The sequence below is a fragment of the Aegilops tauschii genome, chromosome 7 (assembly GCF_002575655.3).
Source record: "Aegilops tauschii subsp. strangulata cultivar AL8/78 chromosome 7, Aet v6.0, whole genome shotgun sequence".
In the NCBI taxonomy this organism is placed as follows: Eukaryota; Viridiplantae; Streptophyta; class Magnoliopsida; order Poales; family Poaceae; genus Aegilops; species Aegilops tauschii.
The window spans coordinates 85,310,805-85,330,698 of NC_053041.3; the positions used below are offsets into that span (position 1 = coordinate 85,310,805).

General features: G+C 49.3%; 1 protein-coding gene across 1 annotated transcript; it reads left to right on the forward strand.

Annotated features, from left to right (window-relative positions):
• Positions 1 to 9,515: 9,515 nt before the first annotated feature.
• Positions 9,516 to 11,170, forward strand: LOC109761332 (BTB/POZ and MATH domain-containing protein 2-like). Its single transcript, XM_073503197.1, has 4 exons — positions 9,516 to 9,757; positions 9,996 to 10,323; positions 10,467 to 10,791; positions 11,153 to 11,170. Exons 1-4 carry the CDS (start codon positions 9,742 to 9,744, stop codon positions 11,168 to 11,170), a joined length of 687 nt encoding a protein of 228 aa, XP_073359298.1. The 5' UTR covers positions 9,516 to 9,741.
• Positions 11,171 to 19,894: the final 8,724 nt, after the last annotated feature.

The following is a 19,894-nucleotide window of genomic DNA, read 5'->3' on the forward strand; positions in this document are numbered from 1 at the left end:
CAGGTTCAGGAGCCACGAACGAGCGCCATCCTTGAGAGCCATGGGGAACCAGTTCGCCATGACTTTCTCGTCACCGCGGGCCGCCTCGCTGCTTAGCTGTAGAGCTGTAGGAACTCCGCGGGGTCAGCGACGCCGTCGTAGCGAGGAGGCAGATCCGGCTTGAACTTGCCTGTCCAGGCGACGCTCCACAGCTCGGGGCGAAGGCGCGGCAGCCGGCTGTGGTCGCCAGGGCCCGCCTTGGAGGTGGAGCTTGATCTTGACGAGGCGTGGGTGCCGCCACTGCTGGCAGCGCGCAGGCTTGGCGAGGTGGTGCTGGGAGCGCAGGTGCAGCTTCTCGCGGCCGGGGGACTTCTTGGCAGCTTCTTTCTTCGCGCGCGGGTGCCGGGCGTGGTGGATCACGCCGCGGAGGCTCGCGCCTTGGTGCCAAGGCACCGTCTTGGGGCTGAGGTGGTGGAGGCACGCCATGAGCCCCGTCGCCCACGGCTGGTTGAGGGGGAGGCAGAGAGTGGGACGACGCCGGAGAGCCCCCTGCGGCGCGGACGAGCTCGGCGACGCGGTCGAGCCACTCCTCATAGAGGTCGTCGACGGGGCGGTAGCGCAGGAGCTCGTTCGCCGCGAGGAGCGCGGCCCGTGCCTCCATGGGAGCGCGGTGCGCGTGGGACGAAGAACCGGCCGGGGTCAGCGACGGAGTGGCGGTGCGGCCGTCCTGCCGAACCGATGGATGTAGCGAGGATGCTTGCTGCTAGTTCCCCGCTGGGCCAGTAGCGACGTTGGCGGCAGGCGACAGAGAACGACGAGGTGGCCTACCAACGGGAGCCGTCTGAGCGACGCGGGCGGTGAGGGCAGCCCGACGCTCAACTCGAGCACGGCGAGCGTCCGCCATGGAGACGATGGAGCGACGGAGCGACGACTCGACGGAAGGGAAGCTTCGGCGCACCCCTACCTGGCGCGCCAAATGTCGGATTGCGGGTTCCGGCAGAACCCTTAAGGTTCGAACTCTGGGTGCACGCGAAGTCTTTCCCTTCTACCGATCTACGCCCTAGCTCGCTGGATCTCGCGGACGAACTCGACGAACTCGCAACACAGAAAGACACGAGGTTTATACTGGTTCGGGCCACCGATGTGGTGTAATACCCTACTCCAGTGTGTGGTGGATGGATTGCCTCTTGGGCTGATGAGGAGCAGTACAAGGAGAGGAACAGCCTCGCGAGGTTGAGGTGTTCTTGTGCGAGCGTGGGTTGGCTCCAGCTCGGGTGTGGTCTCTCTGATCCAGGATCAGTTGTCCTCTATGGTGGTGGCTAGTTCTACTTATATAGGCCCTGGTCCTCTTCCCAAATATTGAGCGGGAAGGGAGCCAACAACGGCGGGTAAATTTGAAGGGGGACAGCTAGTACAAGCTATCCTGACAAAAGTGGTCTTCGCCTGCAAAAGGCTATGGCGATGACGCCGTCTTGGGCTCCATGGTGACCTCCGTCCTGCCGTCCGGTCCTGGTCTTGTTACACTAATATGGCAACCTTTGCCTGATGCCTTGGTACTCCGCGCCTGCGCTTGCCGCCTTAGCACCAAAGAGAAAATAGGGACGCTGCGCGCTCTGGCGCCCGCCTGGTGCTGTTCGTCATGGCTCACGTCACGTGGGCCTCGTGAGGTTTGCCCCGCCTTGATTTCTCCACTCCTCACGAGCCCGCCTGGCGAGGCTGCTCATGAGGAGGTCTTGTGTCGTCCGCCTCGCGAGGCTTGGACCCTCGCGACGGTCTTGGTTGCCTTGTCCCATCCAAGGTCATCTCTGCGGGGTCCGTGAACGCTGATCGAAGAAGAGGGGTGAACCCATCTGCATATCATAAAGCAGAGGCGACGCCCAACCAGAACAAAATGGCGGCCGCGACAGCGGAGGTGAGGAACACACCGGCGTGCAACCTTGGTGATACACCTAGTCGGGGTTCGTCCAAATCCACGATTGAGAGTAAAACTCCGGATCCAACGTCGAGTCTTTCTGTGAGGCTCGGTGGCATGGTGCTGATGGAAAAGGAAGCTCAGGCCATGTTCTTTGATGAACTGGAGCAAGTGATACAAAAGAATTCCCGGTGGTTGGCAGTAGGCAAGGTCTGCTCGACGAGGCCAATGATTAAGAGTGCGCTGGAGAAAACAATGCAAAGAGCTTGGGGATTACACCGGGATACTCAGTTCAGGATTTGGGTGCAAACATATTTGTGGTTCATTTTGGAAGTGAGGGAGACTGGAAACATGCGATGAATAATGGACCCTGGCAATATGATTTCAATGTGCTTATTTTGAAGGAGTATGAAGCCAATACAAGGCCATCAGAGATGGTCTTTGACACAATTGACGTCTGGGTTCATGTAGTAGATCTCCCCCCCTGACAAGAGAACGAAGGCGTTCGATGATGCTCTGGGAAACTGGCTAGGTAAAGTGATAAAAGTTGATGTGGATAAAGATGGAGTGGCAAGGTGCAATTAATTGAGAGTCTGAGCAAAAATCTCAGTGTTTGAAGCGCTTGTCAGAGGGTTCTACCTAAAATCCTCACCGGAGGATAAGATTGGAACCTGGTAAGATTTTTATTATGAGAAGGTGCCTCACTTTTGTTTTGAATGTGGTTGGCTAGGGCATTAATGGAATTTGTGAACCTCCACTTGACTCCGCTTCACAGTGGGGGGGGGGGGGGGGAGTGGCTGAGGGCTTCTCCTGGTTGCAATGGCAATACAAAGGAAGGCTCGCAAGGAGGAGCAGTAAGCAACAATAACTGTTGGGGTAGTAGCCGCAATGGTGACAGTCAGAATGTGAGATAGGGAAACAAAAATGCGAGGGACGTTCCGGCCAAGCGAAACCTGCTGGCTGAGTTCTCTAAATCGGTGGACCCACGCACTGGCGGGGGATCTAGACCACATGGGGAGTTCTCCCGAGATGCTGGCCATCGCACTGGCGCCGTTAGAAGAAAATGATTTGAGACATGGCTTGGAACAGAGAAGGGAGTACGAGTACCGAAATAGGCTTTTTGAGTAGCAGCAATATGGTGGAGTGCAACGAGATGGAACACAAGGTACTAAGATGTAGCATACCCTCCAAGCAACCGTGGGAGAAATGATCACTGGGGCAACTCCCCCCCCCCCCAGTGGCCGAAATGAGATGCAAAATCCCTTCAAAAACTCGAGAGATCATGAGAGGAGACATGAAGTCCCAGAGAGCTCATGGATGTATGGTGTCCGTGGGAGGAAGCCTGGCATGTACGTACGGAAGCCGAGACCATATTACATTCCATGTCCGAAGAATAATGATCAGAGGGGGCAAGAGCAGGAGAATAGGAAGTGGGGGCTGAAGCAGGTATGGATTGCAAAGGATAACCCAGACAAGTAGACTTCAAATGATGCATTCATTAGAGACATGAGGCGGAAGACGTCTACAGTGTTTGAGTGCATCTCGAGGACCAACGAGGAATCGGCGGACCCTGTGGAGCAGGGCCGCCGGTCACAAACTCACAATGAATCTCTTGGCCTGGAACTGTCGAGGACTGGGGTTGCACTCGACAGTTGGCGAATTACGAGACCTGATACGGTCTCACGACCTAGCGGTGGTGTTCTTATGTGAAACAAAGAAGAAGTCTAGGGCGACGGAGCGGCCAAAATGGAGTCTAGGGTTCACTTGTGGGGTTGCAGTGGATTGTGAGGGCTGCAGTGGTGGCCTAGCTCTCTGGTAGAGAGAGCATTTTCGGGTCACGGTGAGGCCATGGTGCCAGTACTTCATGGATGGGGAGGTGGTCTGCGAGGGGAAATCCTGTATAATCACTGGATTCTAATGAGGAGCCCCGAACGGAACTTCGAAAAAAATCATGGGATGCTATACATTATTTACGAGCTCAAGATGATCTCCCATGGATATGCTTAGGTGATTACAATGAGGCCTTGTTTCGGATGGATCAACTTAGTGGTAATCCGAGGAACTTCACGCAAATGGAGGACTTTCGTGACTGTCTCGCCGACTGAGGCTTGGAAGATTTGGGCTTCTCTAGATACTCTTACACCTAGGACAATAAAGGTGATGGCGTAGAAAATACCCAGGTCCGTCTTGATCGTGCCACATGCAATGATGGATTCTTAGGGTTGTACCCAGAAACGACTGTTGAGCATATCCTAACAGATGAGTCGGGTCACCAGGTCCTCCTGGTACGTGCGTTGGAGACTGCTCCATGCAGTGGCCATGGAGGCCATTTCGGTGTGAGGAGGTATGGCCCAAGCATGACTAGTATGAAGCGATGATTGCACAAGCATGGGAGGCGGCGGGTACTGTTGAACAGGGGCTCTCGGCGGTATGGGAGAGGCTTGGCGCTATGACCGGCTCCATACATAAGTGGGCTAGGGAAGTCTTCGGTTCAATTAGGAGACAAATTGCAAAACTTAAGGCCCAACTACTGGATGCGAAAACTAGAGCCCTCGCTACCGGGTACTCACTGGAGGTCCGGGATATAAAGGATTAGCTCAAGGAAATTTATGCTATAGAGGAAATTATGTATCGGCAAAGGACAAGGGTGGATTGGCTACACGCCGCTGATCAGAATACGCAATATTCTCAAAATAGAGCGGCTCACAGGAAGAGGAAAAATACAGTAAGGGCTTTGAAGCGAGATGATAGGACCAAGTGCATGGTTGATGGGGAGATGTGTGACATGGCTGCAACTTTTTATGAGCATCTTTTCATATCGGATGGTTCACAGGGAGCTAACGTTTTGTTGTAGAATATTAATCACCTTATCACGGATGAGATGAATGAGAGGCGTTGTTGGCTCCTATTTTTTATGATGAAATTGAGAAGGCACTACCAGATGGGACCGATGAAGGAACCTGGGCCGGATGGGCTACCAGCGCTTTTTATCAACAGCACTGGTCGTTGGTACATATTGATGTATGCTAGGCAGTGAGAGTTTTTTTAAACGGAGTAGCGGCGCCCGAGGCCTTCAACGCAACAGTCATTGTCATGATCCCTAAATGTAACTCTCCGGAGCTACTATCATAGCTTAGGCCCATCAGCCTATGCAATGTACTCTACAAAATCGCGACGAAGGTTCTGGCTAATAGACTGAAAGGTGTCTTACCAGTTCTGATCTCGGAGGAGCAGAGTGCATTCATCCGTGGGCGTTTGATCACTGACAATGTAGGCATATGAGTGCGTGCATGCCATACGGACACGGAAGAGGAAGAAGCCATTATGTGCTGTCAAGTTAGACATGATGAAGGCATATGATAGAGTTGAACGGCTTTTCTTACCGCAGATGATGGAACAATATGGTTTTGCACATGAGTGGATTCCGATGATTATGTGGTGTGTGAGGTCGGCAACATTCTCGGTGAAGCTTAATGGTGGTTGTTCTAGGGGTTTCTCCCCCTCCCGTGGTCTCAGGCAGGGTGATCCTCTCTCCCCTTATTTATTTCTATTATGTGTGGAGGGGATATGTACATTTCTAAAAAAAGCTTAGGAGGATAGTAGTGTCAAGGGTGTGACATTTGGTGGCACTGCCCCCCATATTACACATCTTCTTTTTTTTTGCGGATGATAGCATTGTCTTGAAGGGGCACGGGGTAATATGGAGACCTTGAAAGACAACTTGAAGATATATGAGGAGGTGTCAGGCCAACGTGTTAATATGCAGAAATCATCCATATTTTTTGGGAAGGGCTGTCAAGAAGAGGACAAGGGGGAGCTCAAAGATGCTTTGGGTGTTCACTCTGAGAGATACCTTGGACTTCCAACACTGGTTGGGAAGTCCAAAGAGGGCACTTTCAAATACGTGAAAGAAAGTTCAAAGGGCAAAGTTAGTGGTTGGAAGGGGCAGCGATTGCCCAAAGCAGAAAGAGAAGTGTTGATAAAATCTGGACTTCAAGCGGTACCTACCTACACCATGAGTAGCTTTCAACTCACGAAGAAGATGTGTCGAAATCTGACTTCGGTCTCTTCGAAATTCTGGTGGGCGGTGGCGAATGGTGAACGCAAGGTACACAGGGTCTCATGGCAAAAGATGTGTGTAGCTAAGAGGGATGGTGGAATGGGTTTTCGTGACCCCGAGGTGTTCAACCAAGCATTACTCGCGAAGCAGGCATTGCGGATTTTTCAGACACCAACTTCTCTACCCTGAGGACGGATGGCTGAAAATTAATTCCGACGGGGCAGTCTCTAAGTTTGGTGACAAGGGAGGAGCTGGAGCTGCAATTAGAGATCATTTTTTTCGAAAAGGGGGAACTGCCCGGCCTCTGCATCAGAACGATGCATACGGCCATCTTATTAAACAAATAAATAGGTTCCAACAAGGTCTTAAAGTCTCCAAATGAAAATAAAACAGAGCTCACACAGAGCTAGGTAAAAGGGCTAGAAGACAAACTAGCCAAATAAAGGACGCCACAACCGGCTGGCAAAAGAGAGATAGGTAAACTACTTGCCTATCCTATTACATGACCGCCATCCAAACCGGTTGAAGATATCCCGAGCTACCATCTCCCAGCGGATAGATCCAGTAACCAAACGCTCCCTGGCCTCCGTCGGAGTGAGTAGTGACCACGAACGGATCAACGCCGTGGCTCGGAAAATAACCTGCGAAAAATGAATGTGTGTTGTCCTGTTAAAAACCAAATCATTTCTGCAATTCCAGATTGCCCACAACAAGGCACAGACTCCTACGCGAATATGTCTCGCTAATTCGGGCTCTATCCCGTTATGCCACGTTCCAAATAACGTGTTGACAGAACTCGGTGGAGTAATATTAAAAGCAATATGGACCGTCCGCCATAAAACTTTGGCTAGCGGGCAATCAAGAAAGAGGTGTTTGATCGTCTCATCCCGATCACAGAAACTACACCTAGTAGGTCATGTCCAATTACGCTTTGTCAAGTTGTCCTGGGTTAAAATAACTTGTTTATGGACAAACCACATAAACACCTTGATTTTCAAAGGAACTTTGACAGCCCAAACATGTTTTGAACTAGGAATCGAGCTTGAATTGATAGCATCAACATACATTGATTTAACTGTAAATACTCCAGACCTAGTAAGCTTCCAGCGTAATTCATCGAGTTGTTGAGAAAGCTGAACCTCCATCAGTCTACTCACTAGAAGGAGCCATTCTTCCCAACGATTCCCCACTAGCGTCCTTCTGAACTGAATATTAAGGGGGATAGATTGAAGTACCGTTGCAAAAAAAAACCTCACGTTGTTGAACAATACGATACAAAGACGGGTATTGAATGGCTAAGGGTGTCTCTCCGAGCCAAGTATCCTCCCAAAATCGCGTACTAGCACCGTTACCAATAATAAACTTTGTCCTATTAAACAAGGATAGTTTGACTTTCATAAGCCCTTTCCAGAAAGGTGAGTCAGTAGGCCTTACTGTCACCTGAGACAAAGTTTTGGTTTGAAGATACTTGTTACGGAGGATTTGCGCCCAAGTGGCATCAGTCTCACTTGATAACTTCCAAAGCCACTTGCTGAGAAGACATATGTTCTTAACTTCAAGATTCTCAATACCAAGACTCCCTTGGTCTTTCGGTCTACACATGATATCCCATTTGGCTAGACGGTATTTTCTTTTTAGTTCATCACCCTGCCAAAAGAATCGTGATCGATAAAAGTCCAGTCTTTTCCTAACTCCAACTGGGACTTTGAAGAGCGACAAAAGAAACATAGGCATACTCGTGAGAACCGAATTTATCAGAATTAATCGGCCTTCGTATGACATGAGCTTGCCCTTCCAGCAACTCAGTTTCTTTTCAAATCGGTCCTCGATGCACTTCCATTCTCTGTTTGTCAGCTTACGATGGTGGATTGGTATTCCTAAGTATGTGAAAGGTAAAACCCCCAAATCGCACCCAAACAATTGCCTATAAGCCTCTTGTTCGTCATTGGCTCTACCAAAGCAGAACAACTCGCTTTTGTGAAAGTTAATCTTTAACCCGATCAATTGTTCAAATAGGCATAACACCAGTTTCATATTTCTCGCTTTGTCCAAGTCATGCTCCATGAAGATGATTGTATCATCGGCGTACTGAAGGATGGACACACCTCCGTCAACTAGGTGAGGTACCAGGCCACCCACTTGACCAGCCTCCTTAGCCCTTCCTATCATAATTGCCAACATATCAACTACAATGTTGAACAGGATAGGGGACATCGGATCCCCTTGTCTCAGGCCCTTATGTGTCTGGAAATAATGACCTATTTCGTCATTCACTTTAATTCCAACACTCCCTTTTTGCGTATACGATTCAACCTAGCGGCGCCAGGCTTCATCAAAACCTTTCATACGCAATGCCTGTTGGAGGAATGACCATTTGACTTTATCGTACGCTTTCTCGAAATCCACCTTAAAAACAACTCCATCTAGTTTTTTCGAGTGAATTTCATGGAGCGTTTCATGAAGGACCACCACCCCTTCTAGGATGTTTCTGTCCGGCATGAAAGCAGTTTGGGAATGCTGCACCACAGAATGCGCAATCTGTGTGAGCCGATTAGTCCCAACCTTGTGCCATCACTTCGCTGGCATAGCGAATCCTGAAACAATGGAGATTTTGGCCCGCAAACGAGCGCTATAAGTGGAGCAGGAAATCAACACTGCGAAGGTTCATGTGGAGCTTGATTCTCAATGTGCAGTGCATATGCTGAACCATCCACACAATGAGATGTCCAGTGCAGGGCCGTGGATGCAGGAGATCAAGGCGATGGTTGCTTCTTTTGCTCGTTTTAAAGTGTCATGGGTTTGTCGTTTTGCTAATGTTGTCGCGCATAATTAGCTAGAGTCGGTGTCGGTGACGAACTTTCTAACGTCTGGTTGGGGGCTACCCCAGACTGTGTGCTAGATGTAATCTCGGGTGACATTCCAAACTTTATGATTAAATAAAGCGGCAAAGTTTATCCTCAAAAAGAAGTTAATTTTGTAAAGTAACATAATTTTTAGAAACTAATTTTTTTCAAGTAAACATGATTAGTGTTGAATTCATGAAATTAATTGGGTCCATTAGATTTGGTGTGAAGAACTCAGCGCTAGCTCAGTGGTTTTGATATGAATTTAACATGGCAATTTTGTTCATAAGTTGAGTTTTTTACTTTTTCGTACATGACATTTTTCTCATGCAAAACATGGCGAATTTTAATTAATTACCATGGTACTTTTTTATACGAATCTGCCATGGCAATTTTCTTGTCATACTTTTGTGCTTCAACTCTTCACTCTACATACGAAGATGGCAACTAAATTCATATTTTCCATGTGGTTGTCTGTATTTTGTGTATTCTATTTTATTTTCCTCGTAATTTTTGCCATGTCATCTTTCTGAACATAATTTTTTCCATGGCAATTTTTTTTTGCCATGCTTTCTTAGAGATCAATTTTGTTGTAAACCTTGCCATTGTAAAAAATAATATCATGGAAAATTATGAAGTAGTTTGGTCAAACTCAAATGAATTTTTTTTGGAATTTTCATTTGTTATATAAGTATCATGTTTTTTTAATAAATGGCTGTAATATAGTCACGTGGGCAAAAAAAATTCTTCTGTTAGTCCTTTTTCTGCCTTTTTGCCATTTTTAATGGCCTTCTACTGTAGATGCTCAAATATGGGCCTTTTTTTGTTATATTCTTATGTACTCCGAATAGGTTTCTGTCTTCATGGCATAGTTGGAATTGGAATCAGGACTCAGGAGCAGCAACGGACTGTGTGCCTTTCACCGACCTTCGTATAAAGTTATAATCATGGAGGGGTTCCTAGGTCAATCTCGCTTCCAAGTACTCCGGTCATAACGACTTTACCGCCGCTGTTACTTGTTCCTCGAGGAGACGTACGAGCCGCCACCCCGACATCTAGAGTTCCAGTCTTCCAGACCCCTCCGATTCGGCCGGCGGCGGCATTATGCTGCGCTGGTGCTTTGGCGGGTCGCCAACAAGAGCAGATCGTACTGCCTCAGGAAACTGCAATCTTCTTGCTGCTGCTGGTGGTGCTATCTTAGTTGACGCCGAGGATCGGTCGTACACGCTCAAGATAGCGGAATACTCGAGAACCAAGGCGCTGCTCGAGACCGGCAAGTGGGCATCATCTACGCCTTTTCGCCTTGGAGGCCATGTCTGGACCGTGCGTTATTGCCCCAACGGTGATGCCGATTTCGTGTCTATTTACCTGGTTCTTGATTCTGAGTCTGAGGGTGCCAATAAGGATGTCAAGGTGAGATGCAAGTTCAGTGTGCTCGACAAGGCCGGGGTGCCGGTGCCTTCTCTCACCCGTGCCTACAAGTCCGTACAGACCTTCACGCCAACACATCCCAGCTGGGGCTACAGCAAGTTTATCAGCAAGGCGGATTTGGAGGGATCGCCGCATCTTGTAGATGACTGTGTCACCATCAGATGCGATGTCACCGTCTTGAAGGGATCCATTGCGAGGAAATTACAATGCTTAAACAACAGTTTGTTGTGGTTCCTCCCAGCAACATGTGCCGGGACCTCGGGGGCCTCCTAAAGAGTATGGATGGAGCGGACATGACATTCAACGTCGGCGGGGAGAAAGTTTTAGCCCATAGGTCCGTGCTCGCTGCTCGGTCCTCCGTCTTCAAGGCGGAGCTCTTCGGCTCCATGATGGAGAATGCCGGTAATCCGCTTGTAGAGATCAGCGATATGGAGAGCGACGTGTTCAAGTCATTGCTGCATTTCATATACACAGACTCAATGCCTGAGATCACCCGTGAAGACGTGGTGATGGCTGGCCATTTACTCGTCGCGGCTGACAGGTACGATGTCGAGAGGTTGAAACTGGTATGCGAGGACAAGTTGTGCAACCACATTGACTCCGACACCATGGCCACTAGTTTAGCTTTGGCTGAACAACATAGTTGCCCTGGACTAAAGGAAGCTTGCTTTGAGTTCCTTGCCTCTCCTTCCAATTTTGAGGCTATGGTGGCAACTGATGGTTATGAGCATCTGAAGAGCAGTTGCCCGTCCATTCTCAAGGAGCTGATCGCTAGATTCTTGCCCGCTGAGCTAAAAGCGGCGAAGGATATCATCATGAAATTTTAAGTACCACAGCGTGTGAATATGTAATCTAAATTTGGTAATTCAGTTTTTACTAGTCCTCGATGTATGGCTGAATGTTCGCATGTCTAAATCTATATCTTAGTTATGTTATTTTAGCTGAGCAACATAGGTTCCATGTATTTCTTATTTATGCGAGCAATCATTTTTTAATGTATTACAGTCCCCAACTAACAATTATACATGCGCGTACCAATGGTGATAATAGGATGCATTGTGTTATGTCACCTTGACCCAACATGCATTACAAATTCTTCATCTGCCAGAAAAACATCCTGGCGCCCATGGTGCATCGGTAATGATATAATGAATCTGATGTTGATGACATAAGCATTTCTAATTTGTAAACTATTGTTCTTTATCGTAAATTAACAAAGAAACCATTTCCCATTTGCATCCAAAGGGAAGTTCTGAAGCAATTTGGACACATTAAACAAAATAGATATTCAACTACTAATATACTGAAAAAATTAGCAATGGATATTAAGTACGCAATATTACAGTTGAAAGCTTGGGTTCCGCACTGGGGCTTCTCAGGACAACGAAGTATATAACATTAGGCGGCCATAACTGTTCTTATGATATGATCCTTTCTGTACAAAAAATACTCTGCCACCATCGTTCGAAAGCAACCGCAAAATCAACCGATGAAGCATGTATAAATCAGTGCCTCTCCTTCCACACTGCTAGTGCATGAATTGACCTCTATTCCGTCAAGCTAGAGAATATAGAAGAGGTAAAAGTATAAAGCACCCAAATTTTGGTGAGCTTCAGAAACAGAAGTAGCTTAATTTGCAATAGAATGTTAAATAGAAGAAGTTCTTGTCATGTTTTAGTCTCCATGGACTGCTAAAGATGGATGTCATGCCAATCTTGCATGTTGGAGCCTTGTTACTTTAGATTTAGAATTCAGGTAGTGTCAATTTTGCATAGGCACTGAAAATACTAATGTTCTTGTACACTTTTGGTCATGTCAAAGCAAATATGTCTTAATTTGTGTGTAAAGCTTTGAAGTCTACCATGCTACAATTTGCTATTACCAAAATAATGTTACTGTAGCCATTAGCACTTTCAAAGGATGGTGCGGGGCATTCAAACATAATACTCTCAAGCAACAAAACATTCAAGCTGAAACCAATGACTCACGTTCCAATCCACTAGAACCAGCCAATCCATCACAACCGAGCTGGAAACCATCTGAGCTGGAAAACCTGCATTCATTTTTTGAGTAGAGAGAACATCATGAATAAATGTAGAATCTAAAATCCAATGAAGAATTGGTGGGAGAGGGGAGATAGAAAGTAGGGAAGACCGGTGAACTGGTGATTATAATCGGGCGCGCCGAGTAACCTGAAGAAGGTGAATGGAATCACTACCAGAAAAACTTGCTTTGCCGACGGCCAAATCTATGCCGACGGGGGCCACTACCAGAAAAACTTGCGTTGCTGACGGCCAAATCTATGCCGACGGCCCCCGTCGGCATAGATGGGCATACCCCGACGGCCCAGCTAAAGCCGTCGGCGTATGTCCATCTATGCCGACGGGGGCCGTCGGCATAGATCAGCCGTCGGCGTTGCTTCAAATATGCCTACGGCGGCCGGCGGCATAGGGTAGGCCGTCGGCATATCACGTGGGCCCGTCTACCTGGGCGGCGACGGCCGTTTGACGGCGTCAGGCTATGCCGACGGGCTAACGGTGGCCGTCGGCATAGCTATGCCGACGTCATCGATCCGCGGTGCCGCCACGTCATCGATCCGCGTCGCTCACCGGTCCCGTGGGGTGGCATATCTATGCCGTCAGCCTTACCATCGGCATAGGCCTGGCCCATGGATTTTGCCAAGTCATCGATCCCCGCCCTACGCCATGTCATCGATCCAAGGCTCTACCGTTCCGTGGCCGTAGTTATGCCGACGGCTTGCCGTAGGCATTGATTTCTAATAATATTTTAATATTTTATTTATTTTCTCTTTTTTTTCCAAAACTAATTTCATTAACTTAAATGTACAGAAAACATATATCGATTGCCCGCCACACGGGCCTTCCTTCCGTCGTGTCACGGAGAGGTTAGACGGGACGGGGTACCTGTGGGGGGGTAGCAATGCCGCCAGGTGTTGCGGTGGGCCCTCCTACGGTTGTGGAAACGTGGTGGCAGGCACAGCCACCCGGCACGCGGCTCCGGGGTGTGCCCCCCCTCACGGTCGTCGCTGCCGCCCAGCCCCGGAGGGGGGGAAACGGCCACGTCGCCGTCTGTGAAGGGGGGCACAGCCCGGAGACGCGTGCCGCCTCTTCGAACATGCCACCACACCGTACGGCATGTATGAGGTCCCGGTGCGACGGTCCGGTGGAATTGCTACCCCCAGGGCCCCCGTCCCGCCTAACCTTGTAGTGTTTAACCACGGGATCTAGCCCTTTGACTTTGCACGAACGGGGTTTGACCAGTGGAACTCTCCACCCGGTTGTGTTCGGTCAGCCCATAGGAACACTTTGGAGCAACATCCGGGCCAAAGCCAAAGTAAGACCCCCTCCGTGTAGACCCGACGCGTCCGTTTCCCCCCTCTAGGTGCCGGCGGCGGCGCCGTCCGTGAGGGGGGCACACCCCGGAGACGCGTGCCGCCTCCTCGGACATGCTACCACACCGTACGACATGTATGAGGTCCCTGTGCGACGCTGCGGTGGCATTGCTTCCCCCCCAGGGCCCCCGTCCCGCCTAACCGTGTAGCATTTGACCACGGGATCTAGCCCTTTGACTTTGCACGGACGGGTTTTGACCAGTGGAACTCTCCTCCCGGTTGTGTTAGGACAGCCCATAGGAACACTTTGGAGCAACATCCGGGCCAAAGCCACAGTAAGTTCCCTCCGTGTAGACGCGACGCGTCCGTTTTCCCCCTCCAGGTGCCGGCGGCGCCGTCCGTTAGGGGGGCACACCCCAGAGACGCGTGCCGCCTCTTCGGACACGCCACCACACCGTACGGCATGTATGAGGTCCCGGTGCGACGCTCCGGTGGCATTGCTACCCCCTAGGGCCCCCGTCCCGCCTAACCCTTTAGCGTTCGACCACGGGAGCTAGCCCTTTGACTTTGCACAGATGGGCTTTGACCAGTGGAACTCTCCACCCGGTTCTGTTAAGTCAGCCCATAGGAACCCTTTGGAGCAACATCCGGGCAAAAGCCACAGTAAGATCCCCTCCGTGTAGACCCGACGCGTCCGTTTCCCCCCTCTAGGTGCCGGCGGTGGCGCCGTCCGTGAGGGGGGCACACCCCGGACACGCGTGCCACCTCTTCGGACATGCCACCGCACCGTACGGCATGTATGAGGTCCCGGTGCGACGCTCCGGTGGCATTGCTACCCCCCAGGGCCCCCGTCCTGCCTAACCCTGTAGCGTTTGACCACGGGATATAGCCCTTTGACTTTGCATGGACGGGCTTTGACCAGTGGAACTCTCCACCCGGTTGTGTTAGGTCAGCCCATAGGAACACTTTGGAGCAACATCCGGGCCAAACCCACAGTAAGATCCCCTCCGTGTACAACCGACGCGTCCGTTTCCCCCCTCCAGGTGCCGGCGGCGCCGTCCGTTAGGGGGGCACACCCCAGAGACGCGTGCCGCCTCTTCGGACATGCCACCACACCGTACGGCATGTATGAGGTCCCGGTGCGACGCTCCGGTGGCATTGCTACCCCCCAGGGCCCCCGTCCCGCCTAACCCTGTAGCGTTCGACCACGGGAGCTAGCCCTTTGACTTTGCACGGATGGGCTTTGACTAGTGGAACTCTACAACCGGTTCTGTTAGGTCAGCCCATAGGAACATTTTGGAGCAACATCCGGGCCAGAGCCACAGTAAGATCCCCTCCGTGTAGACCCGACGCATCCGTTTCCCCCTCCAGGTGCCGGCGGTGGCGCCGTCCGTGAGGGGGGCACACCCCAGACAAGCGGGCCGCCTCTTCGGACATGCCACCACTAGTAGAAAACGGGGCAAAGGTCACAGGGCAGTTTTAACATTAGCCCCGGTTCAGTCACGAACCGGGACCCATGGGGGCATTCGTCCCGTTTCGTGAGCCCAGGGGGCCGGCCGGGGCCTTGTGGGCATTGGTCCCGGTTCGTATGGAACCATTTGTCCCGGTTCGAGCCACGAACCGGGACTAATGGTCCTCGCTCCTGGCCCACAACCATTTGTCCCGGTTCTTGGCATGAACTGGGACAGAAGGCCCGGATTTAGTACCGGTTCATGCCACGAACCGGGACCAATGAGGTGCCTATATATACCCCATCGCCACGGCAGAGCACTCCACAGTGCTCTGTTTTTCTCTGGCCGGCGAGGGGAGGGCTTTGTGGTGCTCTAGCTCACCTCCTATGCACATGAGGTGTTCGATGAAATGCCCGAGCCACACTAGTTAATCTTTCTCCTCTCGAAACTCGACCTCCGAGCTCCATTTCCCTTTAGATTTGTCTAGGTTTAGCGGCCCGTCACGTCCCATTCCCGTCTTCACCGCCGTCGACTGCCTGCGCCGATCTCGTCGCCGGCAACACCGTGGTGAGCCTCTTGTTCTTATCTTCTTTTTGAAAGAAAAAAATTCTTACTTTAGATAGATACTTGTCTAATTTTCTTACTATTTTATTCCTTCTTATTACATAGTGCGATGGTTTTGGTATCCGCCCCCGTCGGCCCTCGTCCTGTCTATGATTCGGATGTGGTATATATTATCTTTGTATAACTATTTGATTCATTTATTGTTTATGACAAATATACCGACCAGCGTGACATAGATTTTATTTATCTAGGAGGTGGTTGAACCGGAAATTCTAACCGACCCTATTGTCGAGAGGTTAAATTTAGTTGAAGAAGAAAACAATTACTTGAAGGAAAAAATAAAAAAAAATTGAGGAGGAGAAGATGATATTGGAGTTGCATGTTGCGGATGTCGTCGATGATCACAAGATCAAGATGGATGCAATGCGCTTGAAGATTAGAATGATTAGAAAATATGCCATTCATACCGAGGCTTGGTATCATTATGCCGTTGGATCAATTGTTACCTTGGTTGCGATTATGATCGCATTTGTTTTCGCATTGAAATGTTTTACATAGTTTCAATGTATGGTTTAATTAATTAGATGCTCTGGAGAGCTATATATATGTTGTTAGATGAGAACTATGTATGTACTATGGTTCTAATGTGATGATGAACTTCTATTAATTTGGTCACTTAATTATCTATTCATGATGTTCTGTAATGGTTTTTGACACACTTAATTATATATAATGCACGCAGATGAACCGGCAATGGATGTACGGTGACAGACACACCTCCGAGTACATTAAGGGCGTGCATGATTTTCTCGAAGTGGCTGAGGAAAACAAGCAGAATGGTTTTATGTGTTGTCCATGCCCTACATGTGGGAATACGAAGTCTTACTCTGACCGGAAAATCCTTCATGCCCACCTGCTTTACAAGGGTTTCATGCCACACTATAATGTTTGGACGAGGCACGGAGAAATGGGGGTTATGATGGAAGACGGCGAAGAAGAAGAGGACGATGACAACTATGTGCCCCCTGAATACGGTGATGCTGCAACGGGGGAAGCTGCTGAAGATCAAGAGGAACCAGACGATGTGCCCAATGATGCTGCAAGGGGGGAAGCTGCTGAAGATGAAGAGGAACCAGTGCCCGATGATGATGATCTCCGCCGGGTCATTGTCGATGCAAGGACGCAATGCGAAAGTCAAAAGGAGAAGTTGAAGTTCGATCGCATGTTAGAGGATCACAAAAAAGGGTTGTACCCCAATTGCGAAGATGGCAACACAAAGCTCGGTACCGTACTGGAATTGCTGCAGTGGAAGGCAGAGAATGCTGTGCCTGACAAAGGATTTGAGAAGCTATTGAAAATATTGAAGAAGAAGCTTCCAAAGGATAACGAATTGCCCGACAGTACATACGCAGCAAAGAAGGTCGTATGCCCTCTAGGATTGGAGGTGCAGAAGATACATGCATGCCCTAATGACTGCATCCTCTACCGCGGTGCGTACAAGGATCTGAACGCATGCCCGGTATGCGGTGCATTGCAGTATAAGTTCAGACGAGATGACCCTGGTGATGTTGACGGCGAGCTCCCCAGGAAGAGGGTTCCTGCGAAGGTGATGTGGTATGCTCCTATAATACCACGTTTGAAACGTCTGTACAGAAACGAAGAGCATGCCAAGTTGATGCGATGGCACAGTGAGGACCGTAAGAAAGACGGGAAGTTGAGAGCACCCGCTGACGGGTCGCAGTGGAGAAAAATCGAGAGAAAGTACTGGGCTGAGTTTGCAGCTGACCCAAGGAACGTATGGTTTGGTTTAAGCGCGGATGGCATTAATCCTTTCGGGGAGCAGAGCAGCAATCACAGCACCTGGCCCGTGACTCTATGTATGTATAACCTTCCTCCTTGGATGTGCATGAAGCGGAAGTTCATTATGATGTCAGTTCTCATCCAAGGCCCTAAGCAACCCGGCAACGACATTGATGTGTACCTAAGGCCATTAGTTGAAGAACTTTTACAGCTGTGGACTGGAAACGGTGTACGTACGTGGGATGAGCACAAACAGGAGGAATTTAACCTGCACGCGTTGCTGTTTGTAACCATCAACGATTGGCCCGCTCTCAGTAACCTTTCAGGACAGACAAACAAGGGATACCACGCATGCACACCCTGTTTAGATGACACTGAAAGTATATACCTGGACAAAAGCAGGAAGAATGTGTACCTGGGCCATCGTCGATTTCTTCCGACCAACCATCAATGTCAAAAGAAAGGCAAGCATTTCAAAGGCGAGGCAGATCACCGGAAGAAGCCCGCCATGCGTACCGGTGATCACGTACTTGCTATGGTCAATGATTTACACGTAATCTTTGGAAAGGGTCCTGGCGGACTAGCTGTTCCGAATGACGTTGAGGGACACGCACCCATGTGGAAGAAGAAATCTATATTTTGGGACCTACCCTACTGGAAAGAGCTAGAGGTCCGCTCTTCAATCGACGTGATGCACGTGACGAAGAACCTTTGCGTGAACCTGCTAGGCTTCTTGGGCGTGTATGGGAAGACAAAAGATACACCTGAGGCACGGGAGGACCTGCAACGTTTGCACGAAAAAGACGGCATGCCTCCGAAGCATTATGATGGTCCTGCCAGCTACGCTCTTACGAAAGAAGAGAAAGAAATCTTCTTTGAATGCCTGCTCGGTATGAAGGTCCCGACTGGCTTCTCGTCGAATATAAAGGGAATAATAAATATGCCAGAGAAAAAGTTCTAGAACCTAAAGTCTCATGACTGCCACGTGATTATGACGCAACTGCTTCCGGTTGCATTGAGGGGGCTTCTACCGAAAAACGTCCGATTAGCCATTGTGAAGCTATGTGCATTCCTCAATGCAATCTCTCAGAAGGTGATCGATCCAGAAATCATACCAAGGCTAAGGAGTGATGTGGCGCAATGTCTTGTCAGTTTTGAGCTGGTGTTCCCACCATCCTTCTTCAATATCATGACGCACGTCCTAGTTCATCTAGTCGACGAGATTGTCATTCTGGGGCCCGTATTTCTACACAATATGTTCCCCTTTGAGAGGTTCATGGGAGTCCTAAAGAAATATGTCCGTAACCGCGCTAGGCCAGAAGGAAGCATCTCCATGGGCCATCAAACAGAGGATGTCATTGGGTTTTGTGTTGACTTCATTCCTGGCCTTGAGAAGATAGGTCTCCCTAAATCGCGGTATGAGGGGAGACTGACTGGAAAAGGCACGCTTGGAGGGGGGAACTCAATAATATGCAGGGACGGATATTCTTGGTCTGAAGCACACTACACAGTTCTACAAAACTCTACCTTGGTGACCCCGTATGTCGATGAACACAAGAACAGTCTGCGCTCCAAACACCCGGAGCAGTGTGACGACTGGATTACATGTGAACACATCAGGACTTTCAGCAGTTGGTTGGAAACACGTCTCAGAGGTGACACCACTGTTTGTGATGAGTTGTACTCGTTGTCCAGGGGACCATCTTTGACTATATTGACTTACAAAGGATACGAGATAAATGGGAATACATTTTACACGATCGCCCAAGATCAAAAGAGCGCCAACCAAAACAGCGGTGTCCGCTTTGATGCAGCAACCGAGAGGGGAAAGGACACATATTATGGTTACATAATGGACATATGGGAACTTGACTACGGACATGATTTTAAGGTCCCTTTGTTTAAGTGCAAATGGGTCAATCTGTCAGGAGGCGGGGTACAGGTAGACCCACAGTACGGAATGACAACAGTGGATCTGGACAATCTTGGGTACACTGACGAACCGTTCGTCCTAGCCAATGATGTGGCACAGGTTATCTATGTGAAGGACATGTCTACCAGACCGAGGAAAAGAAAAGATAAGGAAGCGAATACATCATACGATGAGCCAAAGCAGCACATAGTTCTTTCAGGAAAAAGGGACATTGTGGGAGTGGAGGGCAAGACAGACATGTATGAAGATTATGAAAAGTTTCATGAAATTCCTCCCTTCAAAGTCAAGGCTGACCCAAGCATCCTGATAAACGATGAAGATTATCCATGGTTACGGCGCAATAAGCAAATGACACAAGCGAAGAAAAAGTGAAGACTTTCTCCCGCAACTATTATGATGATAGCATGCCAACTTTGTAAGAGACGAGTATGATACCATTGTCCGTTTTGTACAAGAAGTGCATCTAGTTTTTGCCGTAACCCTATCAACTTTCTTGCACATGCTATGTGGATGAAATGATGATACCATGCCAACTTTCAACCTTTTCAGAGTTCATTTGAAATGCTTTA

What these genes read in the sequence shown, in the direction of transcription:
- LOC109761332 (XM_073503197.1), top strand. An exon ending in CCCAGCTGGGGCTACAGCAA is followed by an intron (nt 10,324 to 10,466) that starts GTTTATCAGCAA and finishes GGTTCCTCCCAG; the next exon opens with CAACATGTGCCGGGACCTCG.